This window comes from Wyeomyia smithii, chromosome 2 (genome assembly GCF_029784165.1).
Source record: "Wyeomyia smithii strain HCP4-BCI-WySm-NY-G18 chromosome 2, ASM2978416v1, whole genome shotgun sequence".
Classification (NCBI taxonomy): domain Eukaryota; kingdom Metazoa; phylum Arthropoda; class Insecta; order Diptera; family Culicidae; genus Wyeomyia; species Wyeomyia smithii.
In genome coordinates, this window is record NC_073695.1 from 97,465,252 (window position 1) to 97,477,305 (window position 12,054).

The 12,054-nt window shown below is 37.0% G+C and overlaps 1 protein-coding gene across 2 annotated transcripts in view; it reads left to right on the forward strand.

The window, feature by feature from the left end:
* LOC129723837 (putative phospholipase B-like lamina ancestor) overlaps nucleotides 1-10,976 on the forward strand; it is a 48,586-nt gene extending 37,610 nt beyond the window's left edge. For both annotated transcript variants that reach the window (XM_055678296.1, XM_055678297.1), the window contains 3 exons: nucleotides 8,661-8,927; nucleotides 9,189-10,260; nucleotides 10,339-10,976. In XM_055678296.1, the coding sequence (XP_055534271.1) occupies nucleotides 8,661-8,927; nucleotides 9,189-10,260; nucleotides 10,339-10,806 (1,807 nt within the window). In that variant the 3' untranslated portion in view covers nucleotides 10,807-10,976. The remainder of the gene's footprint in view (nucleotides 1-8,660; nucleotides 8,928-9,188; nucleotides 10,261-10,338) is intronic.
* The last annotated feature ends 1,078 nt before the right edge of the window (nucleotides 10,977-12,054 follow it).

Sequence of the window (12,054 nt, forward strand, 5' to 3'; positions counted from 1 at the left end):
TCTGATGTTAGAGGCCATCCATATTTCACGTGAGCAGATTTTGACCCCATCTCCCCCTCCGTGGACTGCCCAAATATATTCGAAAAATTTTATATGGGACGTGGACATTACATAGAAACCCCCTCCCCTCCAAAGGTGTCCACGTGGAGTTGTTGTGTGGCCCGTTGATAAAAAGAAGAAAGAAAATGTCATGCATGTTTCAAAATACAGAGGCCATGACATTACTTGCCGATTCTTCTGTCTTCGAGCTACGAGGTACGAGAGCTCGAAATCGTAAACTTTTTTCATGTAGTCCCTAATTGGTTTAATTGACATTCTGTCTTCAGAACAAATCCAATATAAAGAGAGTCAAAGAATGACAACAGGCGTAGCTCCAAATTCCGCCGCTTGTGGCGTTTTAAAATCTAACTTTCCAGTCTTGCACTTTGGATAAATTGTGTTATAAAGTTGTAGATAATATAAGAGCAAAAAACCTTGATAAAGACACTTCTCTTTCATCTTTCCATGTTCTGGAGATAAATTTAAATATTTAAAAACTGTAGCATTAAGAAGACAATCATGTTTAGCACATATTTGTATATCAATCAAACATACAACATCATAGCAGGCATACAAAGATAGCTTCTTTTGACGTATAATTACGTCTTACGGCAACATATACAGGGGACCAATTTCATTACAGGGATCCAATTTTAAAAACCAAAAACATCGAGAGCGTCACAAAAATTGTCCATTTTTAACCGTTTTAAGCTCAGTCGTTTCCAACCGATTCTCGTCATTTTTGCTGTAATCGATCGGAAAATCAACCAAGCACCCGTCCAAATGCAGAAAGTTGTACTATTGAAAATTGTCAAGCCTTGTCGAAACGCAAATGTCGACCTCTGATTGGTCACACAATGCTTGTTTCCCTGACAAGGTCGACAGATTAAACCAAGTTGACTAAGAATGCGCGCTTTGTGTTTTATGTATAATTCATTCCATGATTGTGCCGATACCACACGGACGTTGGTTGCTGATCTGCCCATAATTCAAAAATTGGCTAATATGCCATAGGCATCAAATCGAGAAAAACGCATTTGAAAGTTTTTTGTCGGTACAACATGTTTTGACTGTTCATGACAACTTTTTTATTGAGTATTTTACCCTTCATTTATGCTGGAACCTTGCCGTTGAGTTGAAACAGAGAAATCTGTAGAAAAATTCCATCCGCCACGTATTTTTAACACAGTAGCCGTTTTTTCAATTATAAACGAAAGGTCAGTTGACAAAACGCTGTGCAATTTGGCTAATACCCATACGATGTGAATTATATCATACTCGTTGGTGATGAAAATGGTTTTAAATTTAATGAAACAACACGGAAGCACAAGTGAGGATGAAAAGGACGACGAGACAATTGTTACGTGCAGCAATATAATAATATAGCGAAAATATTATTATTCATGGTAATCTCACAATCCACTTTCCTGTTTTTCTCATCAAATCCAAAATGAAATCTGAATCTTCTCTTTATTAATATTACTCCTAATCAAAGAGCTAAATATCATTTTTTTAAATGTAAAGATTTATGACAGAAGGAAACAGTCACACGTTTCGATCATTGGGTTTCGCAATCAACAAATAAATTCTTGTAGCATCAAATATTCTTCGTGAAAAAGTCAAATTTGATGCAAGATCCTTACGATCGCTCACCTGTCGCCAGTAATCACCAAGCTACAACACACTTTCGAAAGTTAGAAGAAACACAGTTCAGTAATAATACACTGTTTCGTGAGTATGCCACAGGTTCATATTGGATATTGGATATTAGCCAAAATTGTTTCACGTTTGCTGCCTTCCCAAATGCATTTTTTGACAATCGGCTTCCGTAGGGACCTTGTTTAGGGTGTGTATCATCACGAGAAACTGTTTTCTCGATTTTGGTCAAAATGGCATATTAGCCAATTTTTGAATTATGGGCAGTGATCGTGAAGAAGAAAGAAAAGCCGGGTTTCAATTTCAGGCTGATCACGCTGGGCGCGTTGATACTTAAGCACCTGACTATCTGGCGGCTGTTATGGAGTTTTCGGTAGCTGCAGAATTATAGGAAATGGCAGGCAATTCTTCTAAAGGAAACGGGAGAACTAGAATCATCGGCGAATGGTTATCCGAATCCAGTTTGTTACTGTTGTCATACATAATAGCACCTGTTGGTGCTCCACAATTAAGTGATTGAAGTAATTAAGATTTTTCATCATGTGTAACAGACGGAAAACCGGTAATTTCAGCATTCGCAAGACAAGAAAAATTCAACATTACGTCAAGAATGTGTTGTCAAGAATGGTGGCCGGTTGTAATATATACTTGTTCTAGTGCTGAATGGCATCAGATGACAGAAATGCAGCACTTACACTATTGCGTTTTGAAACAAAACGGTTATAGTTCGACATCACAGCAGAATTTCCACCTTCATACTCATGTCTACCGTCGGCAGTATCAAACACGGAATAATCTGCTTCCATGCGAATTTAGTCACACCTATTTTTCCAGTTATCCCATTCCACAACGTACGAAAAATCTATGTCAGAGCGGATATCGCGCGCGATCTGGACCATGAAGCATTTATGCGATAATTGAATGAAATTTACAACTGCAGCAACCAGCCTTTTTCAAGGCTACTAAATGTATTTGGAAGAGCATAATGAATGGTTATTACTAAATTGCAACTTTGATTGCAGTTTGATGCTGCTGCAACATTTTTTCCAACAAACATTTTTTCCTTCCAAGCCGCGCAACACGACACAATACATGTTATTTTGTTGCCTTCATGAGAGTGCTATCGGTCCGGCTCGACAGAATATCCACAAGAAATCATTTTTGTATATCCGTGCTACGAAACTGAGGAAAAACTTTAAAACTAAAAATAAAGGTGGAGCTTATCAAATGACCCTAGCAACATATTTTATTACATATAAGTGTCAGTAAGCATTATGCGACAAATTAGAAACATCATGTGTGGCCTCTGCAACAAACATCATTACTACTATGTAACCTGAAAAGCGCAAATTTGAAGTCTATATGCAACCAATCCAGTTGTTACTAATGATGTTTCTGTTCGACCATTAGGAAACATGATTTGTAGCATATCGATCGCAGTGAAACAGATGCATATCATGAAACTTTTCTTGGTCAAATTGAAGTTTCAATTCAACAAATTTCTCAGGCATATTTGTCTGGCTTTTACCCGCAACATATTTCAAAATTTAACCAGCATGTCCATTTCGTATAAATGTGAGTGGTTCTTTGTGCTTATACATGATTTTGACATGCAAATTAAAATCCATGGTGAAACTGATGATTTTGCTCACGTAAAAAGCACGCGCTCCGAAAATGTTAGGGCATTTAATAACTCAATTGCTTATATTCGCCATTCTACATACTCGTTTAAAATATTTTTCAATGCAGGAACAAATCATATATCTAAAAGTAGTGTAATTAACGGCAAAATTAATAAATAACCCTCTTTTATTGTTGGAAAACCTTGTAACAGGGTATTTCTATGTGAAGCAGAATTTATTTTTCATTTGCTCAAAATAATCGCCATTTTTATTATCTCTGTCGAATTTACACTGCCGGTCAATAGAGTGGCTATATCTTTCGTGGAACCAAACACACATATTTATTAATGAAAAACCAAAAGATAAAAGAGTAGCGCTAGTAACGAGTCAATTTAATTGAAACGTAATGTGAGAAAACTCTCAGGTTTTCCAGGTGTTTTAAACGCGGATTTTTATACTAGTTTTTCTTACGCGGATTTTATACTAATTTTCCTTGCGCGGATTTTTGATTATCGCGGTTTTCTATGCGAGTTTTCGAATCAGCTTGATTTTTTTCGCGGGTTTTCGAATTAATGCTTTTTTTTGCGCGGAGTTTCAGATTACGCGTTTTTACTCAGGTTTTTGAATCAACGCGCATTTATAACCTTGTATTTTACCCGGATTTTCGTTTTGAAAAGGTTACAATGTAAATTGTTAAATTGTTACTGAATTTTTCTTTGTAACATTCTAAGGAAATCTTTTTGCTCAAAAAAATAATAATGCTACTTTTAGCTCTTCCCATCTCCTATTATGATTTTTGTTGCAATAGGATTAAATTTTTTAAAAATATTTGTAATGGTCTTCTTATTTAAAATAAACATGACATTTAAGATAAGGTGTACAGAAACTTTCAGTTGGTAGTAGAATAAATTTGAGATTATAGCTGGAGGTCACAATTATCTACCGTAACTACTATTAAACTTTAGTATGTTTCTTTGTCACTTGTTTATCGTCCGAATTCGTTTCACTGAAGCAACGGCATCTCAAATGTTGCCAGTATATTATCCTGTAACAATAGCTTGACAAATCTTGTCACGAAGTAACTTATTCTGCCCATGCATCTTGTTATAATGTAACGAAGCGGTCGCATTGGGAAACCACGGGCAAGACACATATTATTATCCAATCCGATATTCATAATATTCGATATTCACTAATACTCACCATGAAATAATACCAATTAAACCATTCTAATAGCCTTAAAAATTATAACTTTTGAAAGATCTAAAGCCGCAATAGCCTAAATTCAACACGGCGAAAACTCCATCAGTTTGCTGCTCTTATGTAATTTCGATCATTTCTTGAATATGCAAACACACGTTGTTTTACTATGTAACTGGCATTATTAATTTGGTAAAATATCGATAGTTTCATATAGAAATGAACAATGGTCCGTCTTGCCTTTAGTTTTCCTGTGTTGTGTTTTCATCACAAAGAGTTTGGAAACAAAGTAGCGATGCCGTTTTGTCTGCACAACACAAGTGCAGACACGGATAACTAAAAAAAACCCAACCAGCTATGACGGTGCGGTGATGCAGGCAAACTGGGTGGTAAAAAAATTGTTAACTGGCCATCCAACACATGATGAGTTTGACAAAAAATGTTGAATCTGTTGCGGATAAGTAGAGCTGTCCATATTTTTGATCAGCTAAACAATCAAACTTCAATCAAATCTGCAATGTAACCTTTCAAAATATGTTAATTGCATACAAGTCGTCGACTAGTGGCAATGTGACAAGTTTTCTGTTATTCCGCATATCAGTTGCATGTAAGCAAGATTGTAACAAAGGATGATTGATACAAGTTACTGTTCGACTTCGGAGTTACACTAACCACTATGTAACAACAGAGAGTTGGAGAGTTGAAAAGTCGTTTCGCGTCATATATGTGACCTTTTTCTCTCTCATGCAGTCTAATATGTTTCACAGTAACTGCAGTGAGATCACAACGCGACATTCTTTTTTATTGATTTTTTCAAGGAGATGTTACAAGTGCTGCTTGGGGATCGCTCTGAGCCAGAATGAATGAGATGTATTTTTTTTTCGAACGTTGTAGAATGGTATAACTGGAAATAATTTAGTCACACCTATTTTTCCAGCTATCCCATTCCATTCCCTTAAAGCAAAAATAATATACGAAACATATACGGAAAAATATATCGCTTAACACTATTAAAATGATTAACCCTAATCGAGTGTATTTCCAAAGCTATTGCAAAAAAATATTGACATAAGACAGGCTGTCGTAATTCTACGTTAACCTTGCGGTCGTTTCTTATAAACAACCTCTTCCACTTTTTTATTTTTATTTTTCTTTGTGATATGTTTCTTTTTGTGTTAATTTTTCATCCTATACCTACAGGTTTCGTCAGTTAGTTGTTGCTTAACTGGGATCTGGCGATGTACAAAAAGTAATGTTTTTAGCAATTGCTTGGCCTTTGTAGAAAGTAAATTTTTTATGTCTTAAACCAAGTTGTGTATTTCGATGATTTACAAATCTATGCTGAACATTATTGCTATATAATTGCTACAGTATTTAAAACATTTTAAATATCTAATTTTGAAAACTAGTCTAGTATGAATTGGTATATCTCCAAAACAAAAGAAGATAGAAGAAAACTATCCTCAGCAAAGTTTTTGTAACAACATTATCTGCAATTTTGCTGAAGACACTATTTCCCTGAAGTTTCTAGCTCAAGATTATTGTCGTTCTCTGAGGTTCTCTGATTGTATATACTGGATTTCAAAATGATTATTCACTTAATATATGAATACATCATTCGGGACATTTTAACCCGTTTCTTGAAAATCGTTCGCCCAATAGTCTTGTTGTCATAGATATTGTCATATTGGTCATACAGTTCAATAAACTTATGGTTTTTGCTGGAGAACCACGGACAAATTAGGAAAGACGTGTATTTTCCTAAATATTAAAAATTTTTCGAACTTAAGTTCAAAATAACTCGAAAACCGGTGCATTTAGAATGTTAAATACCAGTAGCTTTTTGATTTTTAATGATGATTTTTTTTGAATTAATCTTCCATAAACAATTTGATTTTCATTTCCCCTCCTGGACTTTTTCTTTAAAGTTGCGTTAAAAACCTCAAGTTTCTTTATAAAAAAATTCAGAAAAATCTTTTTTTTTTAGTTGACATTTAGTGTTTGTTTATTTACAATTCTTTTTAGTCAAAAATTTTTTTTTCACAGTGTAAATTTTTATAAGGCATTATTGGTTCCCTACAACTCATTCTCAGACAGTTTCTCTATACAACCAAAGGCTTCTGAGCTAAAATGCTTTGAATAAATCCTATGCCAAAATGCATACGCCCTTTCAGAAAATTACACATGGGGCTAAAAAATCTCTCCATCAGTGAAAAATGCTCATTTTGCCAAGTCAAATACGTGTGCAAAGTTTCATTCGAATTAAAAATGATCGATATTCGACCATAAGTCATTTGGTGCGATTCTGCTCATATCCATAATTATTGAACAATAGCGTTGAGAAGCCACCAGTCGTGTTTGGCTACACAAAATAATAAATTGATAATTCATTGTTAATTCATCGTTATTGGTATACTCAATGGGGAAATCTACTGCAGCTCTCTGTTAAGTTCTGTTGGTATAACCGTTCCTCGAAGGCAGCTGCGAAATGATAGTTCAAATGATAGACGCTGCTGTGGTAACTTACCCATCGTACCAACTACGCTTATAACGCACCTTGGAATATGTGCTGTCGAGTTTTTAACGAAGTTTTTGACGTCTTTGATTTTAACATTTGTAAAAGTACTTACAGACGAAGAATTCAATACCTAGACTAAGTAAATATCTGTACAACTTTATGTTGAAGATTCACCAATAAAAATAATTAAAATTAATTAAATTAAAAAGAAAATACAGCAATTTAATATTTAGTGAAAACCCAGTAGGGGTAAACATGGTAAGACCGCCCACCGTAGTTTTACTACCAAGTTATATAATAATTGAAAAATTTCTTTAACGTGTTTATTACAGTATGATTACATAACATTTTGCACCCCTTTCTGTTTTGATAGTGCACGAACGGTCACAGAAATAATTAAAAACAACCTTTCAGCTGGCAACCAGTCAATGCGCTATTGTTTTACGGCAACGGGACTTAAGGTTTTTGCGTCTAAAAATCTATTGTTTTGTTCGTGAATATACGTTTAATCGCTTGCCTGAATCTGTTTTCTTCCGGAAATATCGAAAGCCGTGAGTAATCTTGTAATTTTGACTACTTTTTCGGTGGAATATAAAAATGTTCCACTGGGGGTAGAACCGCCACATTTACAACTGTTTGTTGTTTTACTTCAAGACCCAAACGCCTCGACACTATAAAGGCAATATTTACAGGATCAGTAAAGCAATTTCAAGCCACATAAAACAACGATGTAAATCGACCATTTTCGATGAAGCTTTTCCAGTAGTATGTTTTTAACAAGACTTATTTTTGAAAAAAGTAAACTTGTGTAAAAATGGTATTATTGAACAAAAATAATATTAGAGCCAGGACGGTTTGTTTGATTGGTATGAAGTCTCCGGCAGAGTTGAAAATAGTATTTTTTTACTTCCGAAAAAAGTATACACTGTAAAAAAAATTAAAGAAAAGATAAAAAAATAGAACTAAACATATTTTTTTTTGAATTTATTTAAAAAAAAAAATTATTTAAAAAAAAAACATGTTTTTGTCTGCAAAATCTACATAAGGTAAAATTTGATGGTTGCTGGATCATGAAGTAATAGAAATATAAAGAGCTCAAATTTCGTAAATTCTGAAAAATCTATTCATCTTGTAAACCACAAAAAGTTACCTAAACATTGATTTGAACTTGGATAGTCAAAAAATAAAAAAGTTAAAACTTAGAAAAAAAATGTTTCAGATTTTCCACAGTGTATATTTTTTTAAAAAGAAAAATAATACCATCTACAACTTTGTCATAGACACTATACCGATAAAATCAACCGTTTTGACCTTAAAAATATTGGTTATCCTCCAAAAATGGAGGGCGATCTTACCCCGCTGGTGGGCGGGCTTACTCCGCATGAAAAAGATCTGTACATTTTCAATTAGCTTGTAAAATTGAAAAAAAAAGCTGGAAAATAAACAAAAATATTTCAGTTCTTATTTTTTAAATGCGGGTATTGAATAGCAGAACCTCTTAGCGAAGAAGGGGGCTTAAGAAGACGGTCTTACCCCGCTTACCCCTACTCTCACTAGTCTTCTCTCTTCTTGCCGTTTATAGAAGCGTTCACTAAAATCTCTACCATTTTTTTTAATCTTTCTAGACCCGTCTATTCCGGCACGTACTGCGCGACAGCCTACTGGGCCCGCAACTCGGGCTTCCGGGTTGAGTTTTGGGGTCAGCGGAATGATCTCGAAACGGTACCGCTCGGGGCCGTTCGTGCCTGCTTCCGGAACAGCGTGATGGAGAGTGGCTGGTCCCACTTGGAGGTGGAATCGCAGCCCGAATTTCCGGACGAAATACAAGCGTTTGCCGCCGGTATGCTAGAGGGAGCGCTCAGCTGGCATAACATTTATCTGCACTGGTCGAAGTAAGTTGCTTCACGTTGTTGTTGTCTCACTCGGGTAGGGATTAGTGTTACTTCTTGGCTTGAGTGATAGAACAATTGTTTATTTTTCACATTCGGGATTTTTGCTGCGGATTCTTCAGAAAACACTATTGATAAGATATGTTTATTATTTTTTTTATCAAGTCTAGCCGTTTTTATTGTCTAGGGTAGATTCAGTTGTTACCTTGTAATTTCCGAAAGATGCTCTATTATTTACACGAATTTTCTTTGTTTCCTCTCCAGTACCATCTCTGCCGAGTGCACCCGCGATGATCAATCGGAGGAATTTTGCGATTGGTTGCGACGAATTCTAACTACCAACATGGAAACCGTCAGAAAGATGGCCGACATGAAGGGAAAGCATGACCATTATTGGTACCAGATTGGACTGTTTTATGACCAGCTGGATGGGCTAGAGTTTGGATTCCGTAAGGGTGTACGACGATCTCGTCTGGAGTACGAGATCCCGATGGAGGATTTCCTGTTGATGAACAGCGTTGTAGACATCCGTGATCTGAAGGCATACTATATGAACTTTTTGGATGGCGAAAGCGGAATGGAGTTGGAACCGAACAAAGGAATGATGTTGTTGAAAATTCTCGAGAACAGCAACGGACTGGTAAAGATTCTGCTGGGCCATACCAGTGATGGCAGTTACGCTTCGATGTCGAGAGTGATGAAAAAGTATACATTGAACTATCATTTCTCCGCGGACGCCTCGGTTGATCGAGTAGTTCCTGGATCGAATATCGTATTCACTGGTTATCCAGCCGCTCTAGCCTCGCTGGACGATTTCTACATGCTCTCTGGTAAAAGGCACAAAATGGTAGCAGCCGGAGTTAAAATAGAGTACGATAATTTGAATTTGTGGACCAAAATCGATCTAGTTCGGGCGGTCTCGTTGGCACCAAGAGTAATGGCAGCTAACCGGTTAGCTCATAGTGGCCGCGTTTGGGCAAAGTATTTTGCACGAAGTCCTTCCACCGGAGCCAAGCAGTGGCTGGTTGTTGATACGAAGCGTCTGAATAGTGGTGCAAACGTTTCCGATGATTCTGCAGAAACGGAAGAAAATCTAATGAGCCAGATTGAAACGTTGGAATATGACGGACAGCGCACCGAAACAAAGCACATGGATGACTATGTAGACGTTGATTTGGAGGAACGTTTCCGGAAAGTGACATCGATTAGCAAGATCAGCGACGGAGGTTTGTTTTGGGTTGTAGATCAGCTGCCGGGACGACTGCATGCGGAAGATATGACCGAGAAAATTTTAGAGGATGGCTACTGGCTGGGTGATGGTGTGCCAGTCTTTAAGGTTAGTTTGATCGCCAACATGAAACATAAAACTTCAAATAACCTAATAACTGGTTTCTATTCCCACACTCCACCACAGGAACTGATTGAAATAGGTCACGTGAAAACTAACAGTACCAATTCGCAACATTCCACGCAAGAGAAAATCATCAACAACATTACCAACATGGACGAGTTGGCCAAATTCATCCAACAGAGTGCCTACCGGGGCGATCTGGACCCGCATAACCCGACCGCCTTTGGAAACATCGACATGAAGTTGTTGAGCAAATCCAACGCCAGCAACAGTACGGCCACACTCCAAGCCTACTCTGGTCCACTGTTCGATCCCATCAGCGATAGCCAAGCGGTAAAGCGAAGTGTTCAAACGGGACAAAACAGCATTCAGGAGGAGGAAACGCCTAAGCTGTTTCGTTCAATGGCGGCGAAAATTAGACGCATCAAACCGTTCGACTGGAGTTCGGTGGATGATCTGGAAGTTCGTCACCAGGGACAACCGACTGTTTGGGACTTCCCCCGTGAGTCCCCGCACTGGGCATGGAACTAATGGCGGGTACCTTGTAGTCTAGTACTTTCAAATATTGTGCCTTAAAAACTTAGTGAACCGTTTTGTTTTCGACAATTTACTACGAAACATATTTTAACGCATAGTCAATCAAGCTGCAATTTTTTATGACGATTGCGAAATAAAAATAGCAAAATGTTTTACATTCTCCATCAACTGGTTTTATTTCCCTTTCATATCGTTTTATCACTGCAGAGTTCGATTTTCAATCAATAACCGCTACGCATTACTGTACTCTGCGAATAATTCATTTTATAGGTAAATTTGACGTTTTTTCTCGAAACACCGAACACTGAGGATAAGCTGGTAATACAAACAAACTAAAGTTTTGCTGAGTTATAGGCATAAGTTTTAGTAGGAAGTTTTCCTGCTATTTTTTTTTCAAGTGCAACAAATAAGTTTCATTTGTGTACACAACATTGTTTTATTAATATGGTTCCGAGAGCGAGAAGGAAATCAGCTTCCAGCGCGGTTAACCTACTTAAAATCGTTTCAGGAAAACATAATGTGCGAAGCAGGGCAACTACCATTGGAATATCTCGCCAGTTTAATTGAAGCCAAAACCGCTGTACGATTGTTAAAAATAAACAGAGCTACTAATCTTACAGTGATAGAAAGAGCAAAAGTATCATTTGCTGCAATTACTGATTCGGACATGTTTATGGCGAATGGGTGACCAACGATGGGATCAGAAAACAGTTGAAGTAGATTGGTCTATATTGCGCACGGTAAAAGCCGGAGACAACCCACGGAAGTGCAAGCGGTTTATCGGCAAATTATAAACGATAAGTTTTCCGAACACTAGAGAATATCCACAGATGGTTCAAGAAGAATGGTGAGGTTGGTTACGAAGCGCATTTGGAAGACATTTCGATATGTGGCAGAATCAATAAAGAATGCTCCGTACTGTCAGCAGAAATCATGAAAATTCGCACAGCAATTTTAAACTCCCCAAGAAATAAATGAACGGTTATTTTTTTCAGACAGTTCAAGTAGCCTAAAAGTCCTTGAAACCGGTTCATCTAAAAATCCATGGGTTCAAGCTTGCAAAAACGATATTGTCAAAAAAGGCATATGTCTGGTGTGGACACTGTGGAATACCTGGAAATGAGGCAGCGGATTTGTTGGCAAATAAGTGCAGAACTTCAGACATCATATACGAGAAACTTCCAAAAGTTGATGCAAATCAAATGATAAGACGAAAGATATGGGAAGCTTGGCAATTAGACT